Genomic DNA, 20,759 nt, shown 5'->3' with positions numbered 1-20,759 from the left:
GCTTCCTTCTTGTGGGATTTTTCCCTTGATATGTGTTACGTTCCTGTCTCTCGCAGTCTCTATCAGACGCTTTTGCTCCTCATTAATCCGGCTATTGCTTGGGAGTACTTCATGTTCTTACCTATCTCGATTACACCTCCACATTCATTTTCATGAACATTTTCTTAATGCCCATGACTTTTCATATCTTTTTGGGAAATGTGGGTCATCTACTCTTTTTAAGTTAGCTGCATACTTCTTCACACCTTTGTCTATCTCATAGCTGGTCTACCGGTTGTTCATTGCGAGATTGGGTGAGATTGGTTTGCAGCTCTCCTCCTAGGTTGTTATTGCTTTGGTATCTAATTCTAAGAGAAGGAATCTACGGCTAGTTGTCTCTATCAGATGAACAAGTTACTTACCTTCGGTAATGCCTTATCTTGTAAAGACACAGACTAGCCGCAGAATCCTTATCGACCCACCCATCCTCCCCACTTTGCAATCTGTGTTACCTGGCTTCAGTCTCCCTTTGGGGAATTCTTTTGTTCGCTTTTCAGTTAGTGGTTGTAACATCATAATTAAATCCAGCTTTTTGGCGTATACACTGTTCCATTGCCAGTTTCTATGTGGCTCCACGTTGTTGTTGTGCGGGTTCTAGCCACAGAAGAAACTGATGTCACCACGTCGGGTGAGGGACTATATGAAATCCGTCAATGTCATATCCAGGGATGACGTGGCTACGGAGTCGCATGACGGCTTCTACCGATGTACAGAGGTACTGCTGAAGAAAAGTTTCTGGATCCAGTCTGACGTCTGGGAGAGAATTCTAAGATAAGGAATCTGCAGCTAGTCTGTGTCTCTACCAGATAAGGTGTTACCGAAGCTAAGTAACTTGTTCATCAAATGGAATGTGGAAAATCTTTAGCAGTACTCCTGTGCCCTGTAGGTGGCATAGTTTGGCTCCACATTGGAGGCGTCTGTGCTGGAAGTGACATGTGTAGTGCCTCTAGGCACCACCCCAGCACACCTGTGTAGGATGACACCACTTTCTTTCATTTCACACTGGTCAGAGCAGATCTGGAGCTACCCCTAGTCAATTTCTGAGTGACTTTTTTCAATGTTTTGTTGAAGATATTTTTCAAGACTTGTCTCATAGTGTGTGTAGGAAATTGCCCTCTTTTTGGCATGGTTATCCCTACTTTTTGCGTGCGGTCAGTATGATTTGACTGTTTTCACTAGAATCCTGCGAGCCAGGGCCCCAGTAATTGTGCTCTCTCCCTCTAAATTTGGTCGCCTAGGACTTTGCACACCCCACAATTGGCATACTGGTGCCCCCTTGTAAATCCCTAGTATATGGTACTCAGGTACTCAAAACATTGGGGCACCAGGGTTTTCCCAATGGCTGCAGCATGTATTCAGCCACCTATGAGAGCCCATGCAAAATGTGTCTGCCGGCCTGCCATTGCAGCCTGTGTGAAAAGGTGCATGCACCCTTTCACTACAGGTCACTGCACCAGGTCACTGTAAGTCACCCCTGTGGTAGGCCCTCCTTGCCCAGAGGGCAGGATGCAGGAACCTGTGTTTGAGGGCACCCCTGCATTAGCAGAGGTGCCCCTACGAGCTCCAGCCCATTGCATTGGACTTCGTAAGTGCAGGAAAACCATTTTACCTGTGTACTGACCATAGGTCACTCACTACCTGTGTCCAGCTACATAATGGTACATCCGAACCTGGGCATGTTTGGTATCAAACATGTCAAAATCATACTCCAATACAGTTGCCAGTATTTGTTGTATAATTCCATGCACTCTGGGGGCATTGCTCCTACCTGTCTTCTGGGGTTTTCCAGGCAACCTGTGCTGCTGCCACCTCTCAGAAAGGTTTCTGCCCTCCTGCTGCTTGACCAGCTCAGGCAGAGGAAGACAAAACAAAGGATGTGGGAGAGAGAGGTAATCCCCTCTCCCTTGGAAATATGTGTTACATGGCCTGGCAGGGGTAGCCTCCCCAGGCCACCGATATGCTTTGAAGGGCACATTTGGTGCCCTTCTTGTTTAAAACAGTTTGCACCAGCCAGGGACCTCTGGACCCTGCTCTGACACAAAACTGGATAAAGGAAAGGGAAGAGACCACTCCGCTTGTCCATCACCACCCTAGGGGTGGTGCCCAGAGCTCTTCCAGGTGCCAACTTGATTCTGCCATCTTGAATCCAAGGTGGGCAGAGGCCCTTGGGAGCATCTGAGTGGCCAGGTCAGTTAGGTGACGTCACAGCCCCCACCTGATAGGTGGTCATCCTGCTAGCTGACCAATCCCTCTTTGTGGGCTATTTAGGGTCTCCCTCTTGGGTGGGTCCTCAGATTCAATGTGAAGGATTCCCACAGGATTCCCCTGCATCATTTACTTCTTCCTCTGGCCACTTGGACTCCAATTGGACCCTCCAGGAACCAACAATCTGCAACTTTGTTTCTCCAGCTCCTTCCAGCAACTGCAACATTTCCTCGTCTATGCATCCTCTCAAGTTGGCAAGTCTTCAGCCTGCACGAGAAGTAAGAAGGAATCTCTCTTTTAGTGACAGAGTCACTCCCCTGCATCCGCAGACACCAACTGCAACAACGTTCGGCTGTGTGGATCTGCACTCCTTTGGAACTGCATGGATCCTGCATCACAGGTCATGTTCTGGAGTGGTCCCCTTGGCCCCCTCTACCAGCTATCCAACTTGGGAGACAGTAAGCCCTTGCCTCTCCTTGCAGGACAGTACCCCTGTGCATGTCGACTCTTGCAGCTACCAAGGCTTGTTTGCTCCTCCTCCAAGGCATCTTCAGGCTCCGTGTAGCCCAGAACCCCAGCACTCCTTCCTGTAAAGCGCAGTCTCCTGTTGGCTGCTCCAGCGACGTGGGACTCCTTTTCAGTTGTGCTGTGTGGGTCTCACTGCGACTGCTGTGCTGTGCTTGCTGGCAGAGGGTTATGGGGGCTGCCTCCTCTTCTTGTACCTCTTCCAGCTGCTGAGGGTCACCCCGGACTCCCCTCCTTGGGTCGAGTACCCTGGACCTTGCTGGTCCTCTTCAGCCTTGCAAACCTTCTTCTCCATCTCTTGCATTTGCCAAGGTTTGTTGGTCGTTTTCCAGTACCACTAAGCAACTGCATCTTGACCACTGACGTGGGACATCACTTGCATCACTTCTGGGACGTCTCTTCATCTCCTGTGCTACACTGCAGACCTTCTTCGTCCACCCTCGACCTGGTCCTGCATCCACAGAAGGGTGGGTAGTGGCTCCTGCCACAACCGGACACTCCAACACGAACGGGACTTGGTCCCCTTCCTTTGCATGTCCTTTTCTGTCCGGATCAACCTTTGGATTCTCCCAGTCTTGATTGAGTCTTGCACAATCCTTTTCCAAAGTCGTCCTGTTGGTTTTGGGGAAAACCAGGTACTTACCTCTGCTCTCCTCATTCCTAGGGGCCACTTTGGTACTCACCTCTGGGATTCCAAGTTCCTCCAGCTCCCTTTCACATTCCACTTTGTTTTAGTATATGGCTTGGCCCTCCCTTAGGGCACTCACTAGTTACTGATACTTTTGACAATGCTTATTGCTTTCTGTGTTCTTTAATGATTGCTAATGTATGTATAATAGTGTTTACTTACCTCCAGTGGGGGTATTGCCTATTTAGTATTATAGTATTTGTGTTACTATAATAAAGTACCTTTTTTTGTAACACTTTGTGGTTCTTTAATTTGTGATTGTGCCGTGGACTATAGTGGTATTGCATAAGCTTTGCATGTCTCCTAGATAAGTCTTGGCTGCTCATCCACAGCTACTTCTAGGGAGCCTAGGCTTCCTAGACACTGCCTACACTTAACTTATAGGGGATACCTGGACCTGGTATAAGGTGATAACACCGTAGGTGCTCACCAACACCAGTCCAACTTCCTACAGTGTGCTAGGGATTTGCCCTAACAAACCAGCATATTTGAAACACTGTGCCTGTGACAGACCCACACTTGCTTTGTCTGTGGTGCTTGGAGTGGGACCATGACTTCAACACCTGTGAGGACTGCAACACCATGAATCCTAAGGCGCTGTGGGAATGCTTTTTAAAGTTCCTCATCGTCCAACATTGGACAGTCCCTCAACGTTCAAGATCCCAGTGGCGCACAAGATCTCAGGACCACTCATGGAGCTACTATTGACAATCGTTGTCCCAGTCCAAGTCGTCTCATAACTCCCACAAAACAAAGAAGTCAAGAACTCTTTGTGGCGGTCGGTGTCTTGGGGCGAGGCGTGGGAACAGCCGAATGGTTCAAGGCCTTTCTCCCTTGCTTCCATCACAGAGCCTGTGCCGTTGTTTGTGTCATGTCTTCCAGTGTTGCCAGAGCAACCCCGAACAACTCAGAGTTTTATGAGAATATTCATCTCTCATTTGGGCAGTCTGACTCTGGAGCACCTTCTTGTCCCATGGGCTTGAAAGGGGCCTCTATTGGATTCCTGCCAGCAGGGCCACTGTCAGCAGCATTTGGGTCCCATGGATCTGTTACTGGAGGCAGCGACCTTCCACGGAACTCACTGCAGTGCCTTTGTTCCCAGTGGCACCAATGTTGACACCATTGAAATTCCCCACTCTGATTCAGAGCTGGCGTGCTGTTGTCCTACTCCGGCACTGACTGGTACCATGCTGGTGCCCTGCCGTTTTCTTTGGATAGACCTGGACTGGGGGGGACAATTGGGAGGGGTGTGGGTACCACAATCCTCTTGATGAACCAGTGGATAACTGGTAAAAGGAACTGGCAGAGGGCAGTGGTTTGGACACCTCACCAGATATTGACTGGAGGGAGCCTGGGGTTCTGGACCTTCAGCTGCCCTCATTGTTAGTCAAGACAAATGTTTTTATGGAGTTGCTTCAGCCAGGAGGAGCCCCATCCAAACCTCTGCACTAATTTAATGAAGCCCTTATGGACATCCTGCTTGGGGTCTAGTCTAAGCCCTGCACAGAGGAACCTGTGCATAAGACAGTTGCCCCACACCATCAGCCAGCTCCTGGGAACTCCAGTTTCCTCATCCTACACTCACCTTGGAGAGCTTGGCTGTCCAAGCCTCCTCCGCCAGAGTTAAACCTGGCACGTTCCCAGCCAGTCCACTGCACAGCCAGTCAGAAAAAGGCTGGGTACCTTTCGCCAGAGGATGTACTCTTCTGCCAGCCTGGCACTGCAGTCAGTGAAAACCACATGCCTTTTGGGCTAATACATCAGCACAGTGTGGGATTCTGTTGCGCAAATGCTGTCCGTGGTCTTGGAGAGGTCCAAACCGTTCTCACTCAAGCTATTGCTGACGAGCAAAATGCAGCAAAGTTCACCATTCGATGTGGCTAGACACAGCTCAGTCGCTAGGCTGAGTGATTGCATCGTCTGTGGCTTTCAGACATGCCTGTTTGAGATCCACTGGCTTTTCAGTGGCTCCTCACTGTCCTTTGATGGCTCTCGCCTTTTTGACAAAAAGACAGGCTCAGCACTGGAGTGCTTTACAGACACTTGGGCTATGGTCAGGTCCTTGAGTCTATTCATGGAGGCCCCTGCCAACCAGAGCCTGCTTTTCGTCCTGCCCAGCCACCAAGGCCAAAAGGCTTCCCAGCCTTTTTGTTGCCTAGGATGCAGTTCTCATAGACCACATGGGACCCCCAGCTAGAGGTCAGGCTAGTCCACTTCTAGCACCCCCTCTCAGCAGCTGCAGCCTCCATACTCTTTTAGTTGCCCCTCATTCCAACACAGACACCAAGTAGAAGGGAGGATTCACCATCACCTACGCCACTGACATGCCAAAACATTGGGCAAGTGGATGCTCCAAATCGTCCAAGGGGTTTACTCAATCCCTTTTCTGCGAACCCCTCACCTACTTCCACATCCCTGACCTGCTTGCCGTCCTGTCTGTTCAGCCTACAGGCATCACCTGTGGTTTGCAGTAGGTCATAAGCATTATCATTTGGCTGTGCTCCCCTGTGGTACTGCAGCAAACGGAAGAGTGGGGTAATGGACACTGTATCAAGAGGCCCACGTCTCTGGACATGGCTGGAACATCCATGACGCCAGAGTGGACAAACTCAGCCGTGAGTTCCTGCGTATCAAAAATGGCGTGAACCTTGGTTAGATCGGGCTGCCACTGCTGAGAACATGCAATGTCCACAGTCCTGGACACTAGAGTTTCCAAGGTCGCCTTTGCTCAGAGATGCTTTTCGTCTTGTGTGGATCTCATGCCTTCTATATGCCTTTCCAATAATAATACCTTTCATGCCCAAAGTTCACTAGAAGGTCAGAAATGACAGGGTTCGAGTCTTTCTTGTAGCTCTGGATTGGGCACAGAGAGTTTTTTGTTATCCAGAACTAGTAAGCATGAGCATCTGTCCTCCGATCAGGCTGCCTTTTCCCAAAGATCTTCTGTTGGAACAGCAGGGCAGGCTACTGCACCTGAAACTGTGCATGCTCTGCCTTTATGGTTGGATGCCACTCCTCTGGATGCTATTCCACTATACACTATTCCACTCTATTCCATCAGCCATGAGGGTCAGCGAACAGTAGGCACGATCTGTGCACCCTTCCTCCACAACATTCTACACAGGCAAACTAGTCCTGAGAATATGTGCCTCCTTTCTCCTGAAAATAGTGACACGTTCTCATGTGTATCACCCTGACTGCCTTCTGAACTCCTCCCCATGCTTCTAAAGAAGAGGAGAGACTCCACCTCCTGGACCATAAAAGAGCTTGTCTTTCTGCATTCCTCATAAGAGTTCTGGATCGACAATCAGCTCTTTGTTGGGTACATCGGGGCGAAGAAAAGGAGGGCATGCAGAAATGCACTGTCTCACAATGGATAGTTCTCTGCATAAAAATCTTCTACACATTGGCCAAGAAGCAGCCCCCTGGAGGCTTGCACACTCATTCCACTAGAGTCAAGGCTGCAAACACTGCGTTAGTTTGCAGACTCCCTGTCCTGGACATCTGTAAAGCAGCCACATAGGCATGTCTGCACACATTTACTAGGCATTACTGCCTAGACAGTCGGGTCTGTCATGATGGGTACTTTGCCCATTCGGTCCTACAGGACTTTTTGGTCTAATCTGTTTGCAGACCCACCTGTCGGGAGGTATTGCTTGGGTATCTATTCTAAGGTAGGAAATTTGCAAGTAGAACCCTCTACCAGATGAACAAGTTACTTACCTTCGGTAATGTCTTATTCGATCGAGACTCTACCGAGCCCCAGGTGGCTTCTGTGTCATTTATTATAGTTGAAACATTCTTTCATAGTAGTTAGGAAATGTTTTATTCTATGTTAGGAGAGGATGCTCAGATGATGCTAGTTTAAAGCTTACAACAATAGAGGCCATATTTTCCACTATTTAAAATGAAAATGTTTCAAAGTGGATTCTAAAGACCAGACTGCCGCTTATTACATCTTCCAAACAAGCCCCATCAAGAATGTTTTAGAGGCCGTAGCTCCCCTCACTGAATGAGCTCTGGAAATGAAACTATCTATACCTCCTGCCTGCATAATGTGTCTGAGCTATTTTACAAAGGTCAGGGCAGAAAACAGCCTTGAAGGGTTTCTTCATGGCAATCAAAAGGTGACTAGTTCCAACAGGTGTAAACTATTCAGTCATTGATTCATATGCTTGCAGGCATTGTATGACAGTTTGGGAAAATCCTTAAATTCTGAGTATGGCACAATTTTGGTATTACCCTTAGTACGTTTGGAAATAGAATATGTGACTCTGTGAAGAGTAAACATCCTACCTGTTAATTCCAGGGCCTGAACAGCCGATTCTCGCTTGCTTGATACCAAACACATCAGCATCACAAGCTTATTTGTTTGTCCTTTTCAGGGAATGTATTGATTATGTTGCCATGACAGAGCTAGATTCAGGACTCTATGAACATTCCACAGGAGACAGTCAAAAAATCACAACCTTTTGGAATCTACAGACCAAAGGGTACCCTCCCACATATATCCCTTCCACAACAACATGACCTGCTGAGATGACTGGACAAAAATAATTTCCTGACCTGGAAGTTTTACATGCTGATGCCACTTCAGTTAGGAAATTCACTACATGCACATCGGCTCCAAGTTCTAGACACCAGGGACCCTATTACACAATTTAGTGCATTTTTCTTGTTTGTGCAGGGCACCCAAGAATAGAACGTTGTATTCGATTGAATGCGCTGCCCCCAGAGCAGCAGTGAATCGCGCTACCCTGGGGGCAGCCCATTCAGGTGAAATACGGAGCAGCTTTGAAGCTGCCATTCCGTGTGTCACTGTGCAGGCAGAAACCCGCTTGCATTTTTAAGAGGGGCGAGAGATCCCCTTGCAGGCAGGTGCAGTGAGAGACTGCGTCCGCCTGAAAGGTGATGTCTGTGGGGGTCCATAAGACCCCCTTCATCTCCTAAAGAGGGTTGCCATCAGAGGAGACACGGACAGTGCTATCTGTGGTGCACTGTCAGTGTGACTTCTGATGGCTTCTTTTTCTTTGCATCTGTGATGTTAGTATGGCACAGCCGCAGAGGCAAAGAGATTCCCTCATTTGCATGGAGCAGTGTCCCCATGCAAATGAAGAAACACCTTATGAAATACCAAAGTGCCCCGGGGAGCAGAAAGCAGGCTCAAACACCTGTTGCACTCCCAGCATACTTAGTATAGTGCAGCTCCAAGAGCACCGTTGTCCTCTTGCTAGTTTGTATTGTTTGACAGTACTTTCTGACTTTGCTCACCTGATGAGCTCCTCAGACCAGGGATCGTCCAGCATTCCCTGTAAAACTTCATTGTTCCTTCCACTACCATGTGGTGAGGTTTTCCTAGAGGATCCAGTACAATATTCTGAAGGAGTGGGAGACAGATAGCAGTGTGAGGAAAGTTCCATCAGAGCTGGAAACCACACTTGCGATCTCCAGATTGGAGTGATGAGAACTAGATACCCCTCTTGGCGCTTTACCTTAGCTGCTTCCCTGGCGATCACAGAGAATTGGGGAAAGGCGTAAGTGGTCCCTGTACCGGAGTCCTACAGGAATGCATTTGTTGCAAACGCTCTGGGATCCAGACTCCAGCTGAAGTAGTGAGGAAGTTATTAGTCCATGTGAGACTCACAAAGATCTGTCTTTTACAGTCCCCAAGTGATTCATGATCTCTTGGAACCCCTCTGGGAATTGCAAGGTCCCTGGATTGCCGATTAACTGTCAAGTTCTTTGTCAAGTGTCAAAACTCTTTTGCTAATTCTGCCCAGATCTTCACTCTCCTTCAACCTAGTGGTTGATGTAGCATACTGCTGACACGTTGTCCATCTTTTGAAAGACACCACAGCTCACTTTGTCCAGCGTTGGACTGCCAAGAAACTCACTTGGAGTTCCAAGCAGTTGATGTGCAAGGGGAGTTTCTCTTTTGACCACCGCTCTCATGTAAAAAATTCCTTGCATCAGGCTCCTCACCCTGGCCACTGGCGTCTGACTCTATTATGAGATCTAGGATAGTGTCAAAGAATGCTCTCTGACTCCGCGCCTTCATGTGCAGCAGCCACCAATGTATCTCCTCCGTCGCTTCTGAACTGATGTCTACTTTTGGCAATAGGTGAGACCAGTCCAAAGGAGGGAAATCTTTAATCTCTGAAGGGCCTGTTTGGGCAGCGGCTCCAGGAAGATTTCCTGAATAGACGCTGAAAGCAGTCCCACTAAGTGAACAAGCTGCTGTGGTGATATCTTGGGATTGCTCAAGCCTTTCCTCTGTCTTTCTTGATGATGGCCATTTTCCTGTTGGGAAGTTTAAGGGTTTCTTGTACCAAGTCTATCACGAAATCCAGAAACTTAATGTAATGGGAAGGGTATAGTTGAGGTTTTCTCTGTTAAAAATCATAGGTCCTGCAGAAGGGCAGTCATCATCCCTAAATGCACCCTTAAATGCGTCTCTGAGTTGTCCATGATGAAGATGTCATGGCGTCTAGCTAAATGATGAGTCCTACTACCGTTATTCTGAGGTATTCCATGCCTGCCCGCAGTAGCTTTATAAAGCAGGAGGGTGCTGAGGACAGTGTGAAAGCAACAGCTGCAGATTTGTACACCTGTTGCTTCCAAATAAATTGGCAGAATCTGCGATGGGGGGCAAAGATAGGAATACCCAGATATGTGTCGTTGAGTTCTAAGCTCACTATCCAGTCCTGCAGATGGAGTACGTCCCTGAATAGATGGATTCCCTCCATCTTGAAATGTCGGAAGATCAACCATTCATTGAATTCCATGAGGTTGATCACCGTACCGTGGCCTAAATCCTTATTCATGAAGATTTTGCTGAGGAACCCTTTTGGATTCATTTGTGACCAGATACTGGCTTCTTTGGCTAGTAGTGTGCTTACCTCTTGATCTGTGAGACCGCTGTCTCAGGTTAAAAAAAAAGTGATAGGCCTTTCTGCCATTGCTTGGGCAATCTGTAAAATTCTATCTTCTATCCTAATACTTTCTGGAGTATCCAGGCATCGTTGGCAGTTCCCCTCCATTTGTGTGTGAAATTTGTAATCCTCCCCAAATGTTGCCCCTCTGACGAAAATATGACTCACCTGAGAAACCTGCTATGGGGTTGCTGTTAGATATCTTGAAGAAGGCTCAAGTTCCTCTGTCTCTGTTGGTCCATGAGAGGGGAAGAAGCCTCCAAAGTGGTTGTTTTCTTGCCACTGACCTTGTCGGGATCCTTGGCCACCTAGAGGACCTTAGTTTAGGAAGCAGGAGCTTCCTTTGCCTCTCCTGGCCCCGTTGAAAACCTTTTGGAAGTTTTGTGTGAGTTCTGTGTCTTGTCCACTGAAGCAAAAGTCAATGCATACTTCCCAAGCTTTTTAAGGAAAGGATCCCCAAGCAGTCCTCCTTTGGCCACCTCACTTAGGATTGTGAATAGTAATCTTCGGTGCTTTGGGGATATCGCATAGTTTGCATCCCTAAAAAAAATAATGGTCCACTGTGCCCAGCTGGATGATACATCGCGGTGTATGAGGGAGACAGATTCCTTGGTCTCTTCCACCATGTTGAGGATTTTGGTGAGGAGCCCAGCGATGTCAAGTAACTTGTCCTGACAAGCCAGGACCTTCCTATTCCGTTTTTAAGGTCTTTTGTAAGCTCTCTTAAGAAAGCGGCCATTTGTCTACCACCTTTCCCTCAAAGGTTGGTCCGGGTCATTCCACTTTGAGGTGGTTCTTGCCCCTTTTACCTAATGGTTTGCCTAATCAGCTAGCCACATACTGAGCCACCTTATCTGCAGCAGTCCACTGAAAGGACCGAACATGCATGAAGTTTTTGTGATCCTGCATACACTTAGGTGTTTTATCTTGTTGTCTGTTAGCTTTTAGTCACTTTGGGTCATTAGTTGGCCTTCAAGGCCACTCAGTATCGTATCTGTCCCCTGAGCCCCCAGGAAAATCATGCCCGTCATGAAAGTGCTCCCTGTTTGTCTGGCATCTTGCCAGTAAATAAAAGTGTGGAAGTTCCAAGACGACAGGCAAAGCAAGGAGCTGTCTCCCAGATTGACAGCATCTGATACAAGTCTACATATCTTATGTGCTTGAAATAGAGTGATGATAAGGATTATAACAACTAAGATATTTGAATCAACATTTGACATCTCATAATTTAATGTGAGCCCTGAAGAAGTCATCTGCAACACATGCAGCTCTGACCAAACCCATGTTGGCATTGGCATTAGTATAAGCGTTGGAACTTTGTGGATTCAATTTTGTGACTAATTTGAAGAAGTAATGGCATTAGTATGAATATTGAAACTGCGTGGATTATTCTATGTGACTCATTAAGCTGGCATTTTCTTCTCTGAACACATTTGGATTGATTCATTGTGTGCTTGTTGTTTAAAGTTTATATGGACTTTTCAGTTGAGGAAATCAGGGTGGTTTTCCTCCCTTCTTGAGCACCAACGTTATTATTGCCTGTATTCGATACTCACACCATAGTTAGAATAATTAGTGAGTGTGCCACTATTCCCAACCACCCACCCACATTAGGGTTGGCAAGGTGGGTCTGTTGGATTTGTGGTAATTCATAGTACCTTCCTGTGTCACTTGAGTCCAAGATAGAAAGGGTTTCTAAAGCCTATCAAGGGTGTCTGTCACAGAGAGCTGCTCCCTCTTAACGTTTGCCTTTTTCCTTGGCAGCACTTGGGCCCTCCTGCCCCCGGGTTCATGGGCTCCAGTGAGGAATCCTTGTTCTTGCCTCCTAGGGAGTGGTCTAGGTTAGCCAGAGTCCAAGAATAATAATGGGTTCTTGAAGGGCTGTAAGGCACTGGCGACTGACCTCTGGACTGATGCGTTCACCACAAAAAGCTGATGAATGGAATGCGGAACATTGTCAAATATTCACCCCCAGTCACAGATCTGGGTTTAATCCATGGTTACTTTGCTCACCACACCATTCAAGTTTGTACCCAGCTATATGCAAATCAGCGTTGACCCTGCTCACCATGGGAACAGTCAAGCTCGAACTGCCAGGCCAGGTCCTCCCTGGACTGGAAAACAAGAATCCTGGGACCTGTTTCAGGGTATCACCCCTCTTCAGCCAGGCTAGCTTGAAACTGGTGGTGTAGCAAGCATCCGACCCACGTCTGGGCATACTCTTCCTACTTAGGGTGAAAATGCAACACAAAAAGATGATGGATGGAATGATGAACATTGCCAAACATTCACCCCCCAGGCACAGATCTGGGTTTAATCCATCGTTATTTTGCTCACCACACCATTCCAGGTTGGACCCAGCCATATGCAAATCAACCTTGATCCTGCTCCCCATGGGAATAGTGAAGTCTGAACTGCAAGGTCCTCTCTGGACTGAAAAACAATCATACTGGGACAAGTTTTGGGGTATCACCCCTGATCATCCAGGCTAGCTTGAAACCGGTGGCGTAGTGAGCACGAGATCCACGTCTGGGCATACCTTTCCCACTTAGGGAGAAAACAACACAAAAAGATTCTCACCACCTCAGATATGTTGTCCTCCCAGGGAGGAATTCCTCTATCTGCTTTAGGTCTTCCCTGGCTTTTAGTATGTAGAGTACAGGTTTCAGATTATGCTTCTAGTATGCCGGGCTCGGGGTAAGCACTAATTTTTGGCAATGAACATGAGACCAGTAGAGGAGGCGAGCCAAGGGACACACACCTCTAAAACCCTTAGGGTAAATCAAGCCCTAAATATGCCCACAGTATGTCCCTGCAGTTTTAAGGATACATATGGCAGCAATGGCTTACTGACCTCAACTCCCAAGGCTTCACATTCATGGTCAAGGGCGGACACGCCCGATAGAAAAGCTCCTGGCAAGTTCTCCAGCGTTCTCGACATGTCTCACAATCTTCAAAAGATGAACGCCGCCTGCTGTTGGTGCCATGCTACTGGACCTGACCACAGTTGGAGGGTGCACTGAGTGGGAACCAAAATAGAGGCGCAACGCCAGCAAGCGCTCCCCATACCTCAGCAAGAGATCGCAGTAACACAATAAATACAGTTAGCAGTCACAAATTAAAGTAGCATTAACTCATTCCAAATTGAACAAGCTATACACTTGTTTAACCGCTGGAGCAATGAAGAAAGAGGTTGAAGTCGGACTGCAGTGCATTGTTATAGGCTCATTTTGTATCGTGATTGGTTCTGTTAAAACTACCCTTGTGTCTGGTGTTCAAGGATATGGAAGTTTGTTATGTTGTTTTTGCTTTGAAACTGCTAGAGATATTAAATAGAAGTATGAAAGCATAATCTCAGACTCTGATCCTGACATAGAATTCAGCTATATTTTTTTGTTTTGTTTCATCCTGCTCTGCCATATGCATTCTCTTACTTACTGAAATCTGCATTGAGGCTAACAGGTGTGTCTTCATACAGTGATGTGCAGACAATCACCTGCCTGGACATGAGTTACTGTGCAGGCAGACCGATCCTTCACCAGTAAATGTAAATGTAAATTAGCACTTGTATAGCGCACTACTCACCCGTTAGGGTCTCAAGGCGCTGTACTCATACCGCTATGGAACCCCTCCTGGCTTTTCCCTGTGAGGCGCCCACTCCTGAGCACCCCCAGGGTGAAGCCAGGCATCCAAGCGCTGTTGGGGCCGTTGTGGAGATTAAGCAAGCTATTGCCCAGAGTTGCAGAGTGGGACCCATGAATTAGATTAGGCACCGAGGCGAGAATTATCTGGTCAAGGGGAATTGAGCCCAAGACCTGCCGAAGCGGGACTTGAACCCTGGTCTTGAGCCAGATCTCTGCTTCAGGGTCTGCCGCTCTAACCATTGAGCCACACTTCTCCAGTAAAGGCTCACCAAAGTGCCTACTAACCACATTTATTATATCTTACTGATCAATGTTGGGAATGTCTGAGGATAGCCTATGGGAGGGCGTACAAGCTATGTGCTTGTAATTATAGTTCTCTGTCTATTGCATTTGTTGCAGATCACCACACCTAGCATTTCTCCCGGGGCTTCCTGCTTCCAGATTCTCCTGGGTTTATGTAAAGCTGCAGTTTTGTCAGTTCTGCTTGCAGAAAATAGGGTGATGGTGTTGGGCCGTGGAGTGAAGACCTGGTTGTTCTGTGCTTGGCAAGTTCCCATCTGGCAGTCAGTACTAGTGGGAAAATATCTGTACCTTGGAGAAACATGTAACGTGTAACCAAGAAATAAGGAATGCAGTTTAGATTTAGAAGTACGCCTTTTCTGTTTCAACAAGTGTTTTACCCTTTTCAGTTGGTGGAGCAGCTTAAAATCCGTCAAATAGTAAGAGAACTTCATCTTTTTACTAAGGTTTTTGTTTTGCTGCTACAATTCTAATGCTTCTTTGTCTGTATAGGACAGGAAAAAACATACCTTTGTAGTGGCCAAGTGTAATAATTCTTTGATACCGTGGTTATATAGGCGTGTCCTTCCCACACTGCTGGTTTAAGTATTCTCAGTGTAGGTGCATACCATGTCATTGTTCTCTCCGGGGGTTGACACTTGTAGAACTTTGCCCAAGCTTGTTTCTCACCATTGGCAAGGGTGTGAAAAGAACCTGTCTGTGTGCCCTACATCCAGTAAGATTACAGCACCAGTGAAAATGGTGCCTACCAAATGCTGTTTTTTAAAAATAATTATGCTGTGCCATTAATATAAGTATAAATTTACAATACGTAAATTTGTTAATCTAATGCTCTTTACTTTTCCAGGTCACATTGATGTTTTTTCATCAGGCCTGTTTATGCTAGAGGAATATGCTGCAGATGCTATCCAGGATAAGTTTGGGACATTCAAGTAAGTTTCAGCCTCATATAATACGTGCATACTTATAGGGGCCTTTTGTCCGCGGTTTTCATTCGTAGGTCTGTTCAAATATTCTCATTTTGCTTCCCCATGCAAAAGCCTGGTGCAGTGGTTTGGCCCACTTTATCCACTGGCAGTCTTTTAATGCACTTTCACTGGCAGGTAGTACAACATTTCCATAGGAAACACATTTTTTAGGTTTGCTTATAACTTTGATGCCGTTTATTAAATCTTCACAAAACTTTACAAAAAAGTTCCATCTTCCTCAGCACCTTCTTGGAAAGTTTCAGGGTGATCTATCTAGCGGTGGCCGGGAAAAAGAGGGAGGACCCAAAACGTGTTTTCCCGTGTAGTCTTCCAAAGGACAACTGAATAATGATACTGCAAAAGTGGCTAAGCATAATCACATGAAATTTGGCAGAAAGCAGGATCTTGGTCCAGAAAGCATGACCACACCCCTCTTCCCAAATAAAAATAAAAAACTGTGAATCTGAAATGAGCGGTGTAGCCACTCATTTCACATTCAGTGCCCCAGTTGTGGAGCACCCAATAATGGCCCGTAAGGGCTGTTTTTTAATATTACTTTTGGATCCAGCAGTGCCCCTGGAAGAGCCAGGAGAACCACCAAGCATTTTGTTTAATGTTGGAAAGGGCTGCAGTGAGTGCAGCAGTCCCCCAGCAACATTAAAAAAACAAACACAGTACGTTTCATGGGTCATAAACTCCATGACTCCACCAGAACTTACCATATTTTTTAAAGCTCTCCAAGTTGCAGCTGCATGCTCTACATCTTTGTGCAGGTTTCTCTTTTGGTTTGTTCTCTGGCTGCAATTTGTGGCCTGATGAATGTTAAAAAACAGACTCAAAGACATGGTATGTTTTTTTTAAAAGGCTTTATTGAAAATATTATAGGGCAATCATTTGTATTAAAGATTGCTATGTGTGAATTTATACAATATACATTTGATTGTTTTTGGTGACTTTTTGACAAAGACGAGAGGTCTACTTTATATAGGTTGATATGCTGACACCTTGATAAAGCCAATAGGCCAGGCCCTGTGCCAAATGATGGACATCTTACTTTACATTAAAAAAAATAGAAATTCACTGAAAAAAGCAAAGGATAAAGTGACATTATAGTTAAAAATTGTAATAATATCTATCTTTGTATTAAAAAGAGTGTTAGAAAATTACCAAAAGGACTTTATAGTTATGTGAAAACCTTAGTTCAAACCTACTGTTTTAATAAACCAAAACCACCAAAATTCACCAGTAATCAAGTAACTATAACTTGCGCCCTTCCCCTCGCAGGTAAGACACCGTGTGCATCGTGGGGGTGGACACAGGGCTTGGCCAGGCCCTTCTTCTATCCCCTTGCAAGCAGCCGACCCCACACCCTGCATGGCCTTCTGTCATGCAGAGTGTGCAGTTGGTCACACAGGTCCTGACCACACTGGGACAGACTTATTAACTTTGTCAAAGAGTCACAAAGCAAAAATATAAAAAGTTGCGAATGGGGGAACATGCCAATATGTATATATAAACCCGATCCACCATCTTTCTTCAAAAATCACCAATACTGTTAATTTAATAATGTGTTTATATATTTCATTAATTCACACAATCAATGTTTAATAATAGTGATTATTGTGAAAAGGTTTAATAAAGCTTTAATTGAAAACATGCCTGTGAGTCTTTCTTTTAGTATAGATTTTAATATTGCAGTTGGTGGTCTGACAGTGTCAATAGAAAGATTCAGACATATTGTTTTTATGTCTTTCTTTTAAACTTTAGCCCACAACATGCAGTCATAAAAACAATCACAATGAGGCTCTGCACTCCAGCTGAAGAGAATAGTGCTCCAGCTTGTAGTGCTCTAAAAAATATGGTAATTTCGCTACAGTGATGGAATTATTGAACCAGGAGACTGTGATGGAATTATTGAACCAGGAGACTTTTGGGGGGACTGCTACACTCCATGTAGCCCCCCCACACACACACCATTAAACGAAAATGTTTGGTGGCGCCCCTTACCCTTGTAGGGACACCATCCAGCCCTAAAAAAATTGGAATATCCCTTGAAGGGCATTATGGCCTGCTCCTTCATGCAGTACCTGGGGCACCCACAGCTCCAATTGTTGGTAAGGGGCTGCAGGGGAAGCTCTAGCACTCCACAACCTTAGTTGGCTCCCAAGTCTGCCCCATACTAGGTGCTGGCTGGAGCTGGCACTTCCTGTGTGACCTGTCTGGTGGGAGCAGCATTTTGTTACTCCTCCCTCTGGGCGTTAACAAAGTTGAGGCCTATATGTTGTTTCTTACAGCTTTAGCGTAAGCACCCATATATTCCATAGGTCCTTCTCATGACAGAACTAGTTACTGGTGATGTTTGTCAAAGGTCTTCACATTGGGATCTGGATTTTTGCCCTAGCTGGCTGTAGTTTTGTTGAAATCCTTCATCTTTTAGTGTATATCTGTGTGTGTGTGTTTGTGTCCCTCTCTTTCTCTCTCTCTCGATATATAAGGGATAAAGTACCCCCTGCTGTAGATTATAAGGCTATTGCAAATCACCGAATAGTAGAGTACTGAGGCCAAAGGCCAAGTTTCTTTATTAGGTTATGGAACTTTTAGGTGACTTGCAATATGCTTATCATGTACGTCAGGGGGTACTTTCTCCTGTAACATACACAGTCACACTGTCACCCTTCCCGCAAACCACTTAAACAACTTAAAAGCATCTTTACAAACATGAAGAATAAAAATAAAACTTATAAGGCATAAGGGAACACATCAAAAACCTGTTAAATATTTGTTGCAAAGAGATATTGAATACAGTTCAATATAAGTCAGTTTAAAAAACAAAAAACAGCAATAACTTGGGACATGTAGACACATAGAGAAAGATTCTAGCTTTCCTCTATTTTAGGAGTACACAGAATAAACCTATTTTCCCTGCTTGTCATTATAAGCTATTAAAATAGAGCAGAAGAAAGAAAATCAATGCTCAGTTTGTTGTTTTAAACAGCTGCTTTAATTATGACCTGCTTTTTGCCTTGGTTTTTGGCTCTGGCAGCAGGCATTGTGCCAGCCGAGTTCAATTGTAATAATATTATAACTGTTAAGTTCTGATGTCTCTTCTTCATAATTGACGACTTGGTGTGTCATAAGTTACCAATTATAAAGAAATGAGTGTACTGACTGGCTTTTTTACAGGTATTACAGAATCTCATGTATGTATCAATGTGTGTGTGTCTATATCAAGGCTAGAGAGAATGTCAAAGCTATCACTCAAACATATCACCCGCCCTCATCCCTAAATGGTATCAGCTAGTTGTAGAGATAAGAGCTCCACTCACTGGACGACCACAAGTGTTGTGAAACATTACATAGCAAATGTTGTGTCGTAGGTAGACCACCCAAGAGAGAGTGATAGCGAGAAAACGTTTTAGAGCATCTCTTGGTGCCAATGCTTCACATTTAGCTAGTCCTCACCTTGAGCACTACCAATATTTTGAAAAATAAAATCTATTTGTTTGTAGTCAGAATAGATTTTACACAAACAATTAAACAACCTCACACAGGAGTGTGAATTAATTGGGTCTGTTCTCTGAAGAAGGTTATTTAATTTGCTTTATGTAAAAATATGTTGTTGCTTATTCATATAATGGTTTTACTAGCCTGAGGTTGTGACAAATGTTGGGCAACAACCCATGGACTAATTTCTGAAACTGATCCCTATATTTCTTATTTTTTATGTTGTATGCATGCCCAGACATACAAGTGGTTCTATTTTAAAATATTCAAATAGAAGGACCTGAAGTATGGCTGCTTAAAGCTCAACTGAAAAGTTTGTAAGACCTAAACTTGTGATGTAGATTGCTGTCACTCCACAGCTTTCCAAAAATTCTTCAACCTCAAGACTGGTGCTGGAGAGGTGGACCACATGGAAGCAAAAAAATAAGAGTGGAGGTAGAGGACAGGCACCATGATCACGGCAGACTGACCTTTTATTCCATTGGGCATGTCACCCATTGGCTGGAGACTTTGGAGGACAGTTTTGAAAGCCCACTGTGACTTTTGGTGCCTCTGTCACTATTCATTGCTTCCCGAGATTAATTACAGCAGGCACAGGGGTCTTCAAGAAAGCAGCAGTGAATAATAAACAACCGGCTCCTGCAGGCGGGAATCCCAGAACCCCTGTGGCCCCAGGCAGCACACATCATGTGCCAGCTGGAGCTGGCATATTTTGTATTCAGTGGATTCCCAACTGGGGTACCCACAGCCCTTCCCCATAATATAGTAGGCGTCGGGTAAGCCCTGTACATGGTACATAAATGATTATTTTTTTAAAAGCACTGCAGGGCGTGCTGTACCGTATAATGTGGACATGGATGCTTGCCATATATCCTGTATTGGTGGTACTTGCACAACTTCCCCTCACGTCTGCTCAGGAAGTGTGAAGTCCCCATCTGCTGAATTTAGGAATAACCAATACCAGGAGGAGACTTCTGTTTTCCTTGGGGCTGGTTCCCCCAATAGATCTTCTAGAGAGTTCAAACAAGAACCCTCCCCTGACTTATGAGGTTTGGACCCAGCTTCTCAGTTGGTAAAATATATAGCTCGACAACTTCCCACCAGTTGCCTTACATAAATCCTCCTAGGACAGAAGCCTTTCCTCTTGAACAAGTTTTTCCCATCTGTGTATTCCCGTTACATGTAAGGGGCTAACTAAACTGTCTTTCAGACATTCTCGGATACCTGTCAAGTTCCGTATTGGAGCTTGGTCGCTATAGTAGGAAAAATCTAAAGCTTTTCTAATTTGTTCCCAAAATGAGGCTAAAGCATGCAGAACTTTCAGCCTTATCTTTTTTAAAGAACCATTTATTTCCAGATTTGTAAAGAAAGTGTGGGCTCCCCAATTTAATGTTCTTCAACTTTGCTTAAAATAACACCCCTAACTCCGAGGAATCTGGCTCACTGCACAACTTTCTACAGTTTTTATTGTGAAAGGCCCAAGCATAATAATGGAAATTGAGACGAGACAAGCCCCCCCTTGTTCTTCTTCCTGCGTATTTTTTCCATGAAATTCAAATCCTTTTTGTGGCCCAGATGAAACTTGAAATTGTCCCCTGGAGATTGTCCATCCATTCCCTTCCACACTTGAGAGATATGGAATTAAAAAGAAATGTAAGCTGTGGGAGGATAGGCATTTTTTATAAAATTAACTCTCCCCGGGATGGTTAGTGGCAAGTGGGCCCAACTTCTTAGAAATCTGCAGACCTCTAACAAGACTGTTTTGAAATTAATTTCTGCTAACTTATGCAGATCCTGGTAAATCATCTACTACTTGATTTGCTTATTCCCATTCAAAGAGTTCTAAGCCATTATCTGTTTCCCAAGTAGCCTGACAGTTTCCCCAATTCCTGTGTCAGCTTTACAAATGCTGGAGACACCTGTTGTTAATTTGATGCCTACCCCATAAGGTCAT

General features: G+C 45.4%; 1 protein-coding gene across 3 annotated transcripts in view; it reads left to right on the top strand.

The window, feature by feature from the left end:
- ICE2 (interactor of little elongation complex ELL subunit 2) overlaps positions 1–20,759 on the top strand; it is a 565,283-nt gene that overhangs the window by 459,028 nt on the left and 85,496 nt on the right. For all 3 annotated transcript variants that reach the window (XM_069223465.1, XM_069223467.1, XM_069223466.1), the window contains one exon: positions 15,181–15,265. In XM_069223465.1, the coding sequence (XP_069079566.1) occupies positions 15,181–15,265 (85 nt within the window). The remainder of the gene's footprint in view (positions 1–15,180; positions 15,266–20,759) is intronic.

This window comes from Pleurodeles waltl, chromosome 3_1 (assembly GCF_031143425.1).
Source record: "Pleurodeles waltl isolate 20211129_DDA chromosome 3_1, aPleWal1.hap1.20221129, whole genome shotgun sequence".
NCBI classification, from domain to species: domain Eukaryota; kingdom Metazoa; phylum Chordata; class Amphibia; order Caudata; family Salamandridae; genus Pleurodeles; species Pleurodeles waltl.
This window is presented reverse-complemented; position numbering and strand designations above follow the sequence as displayed.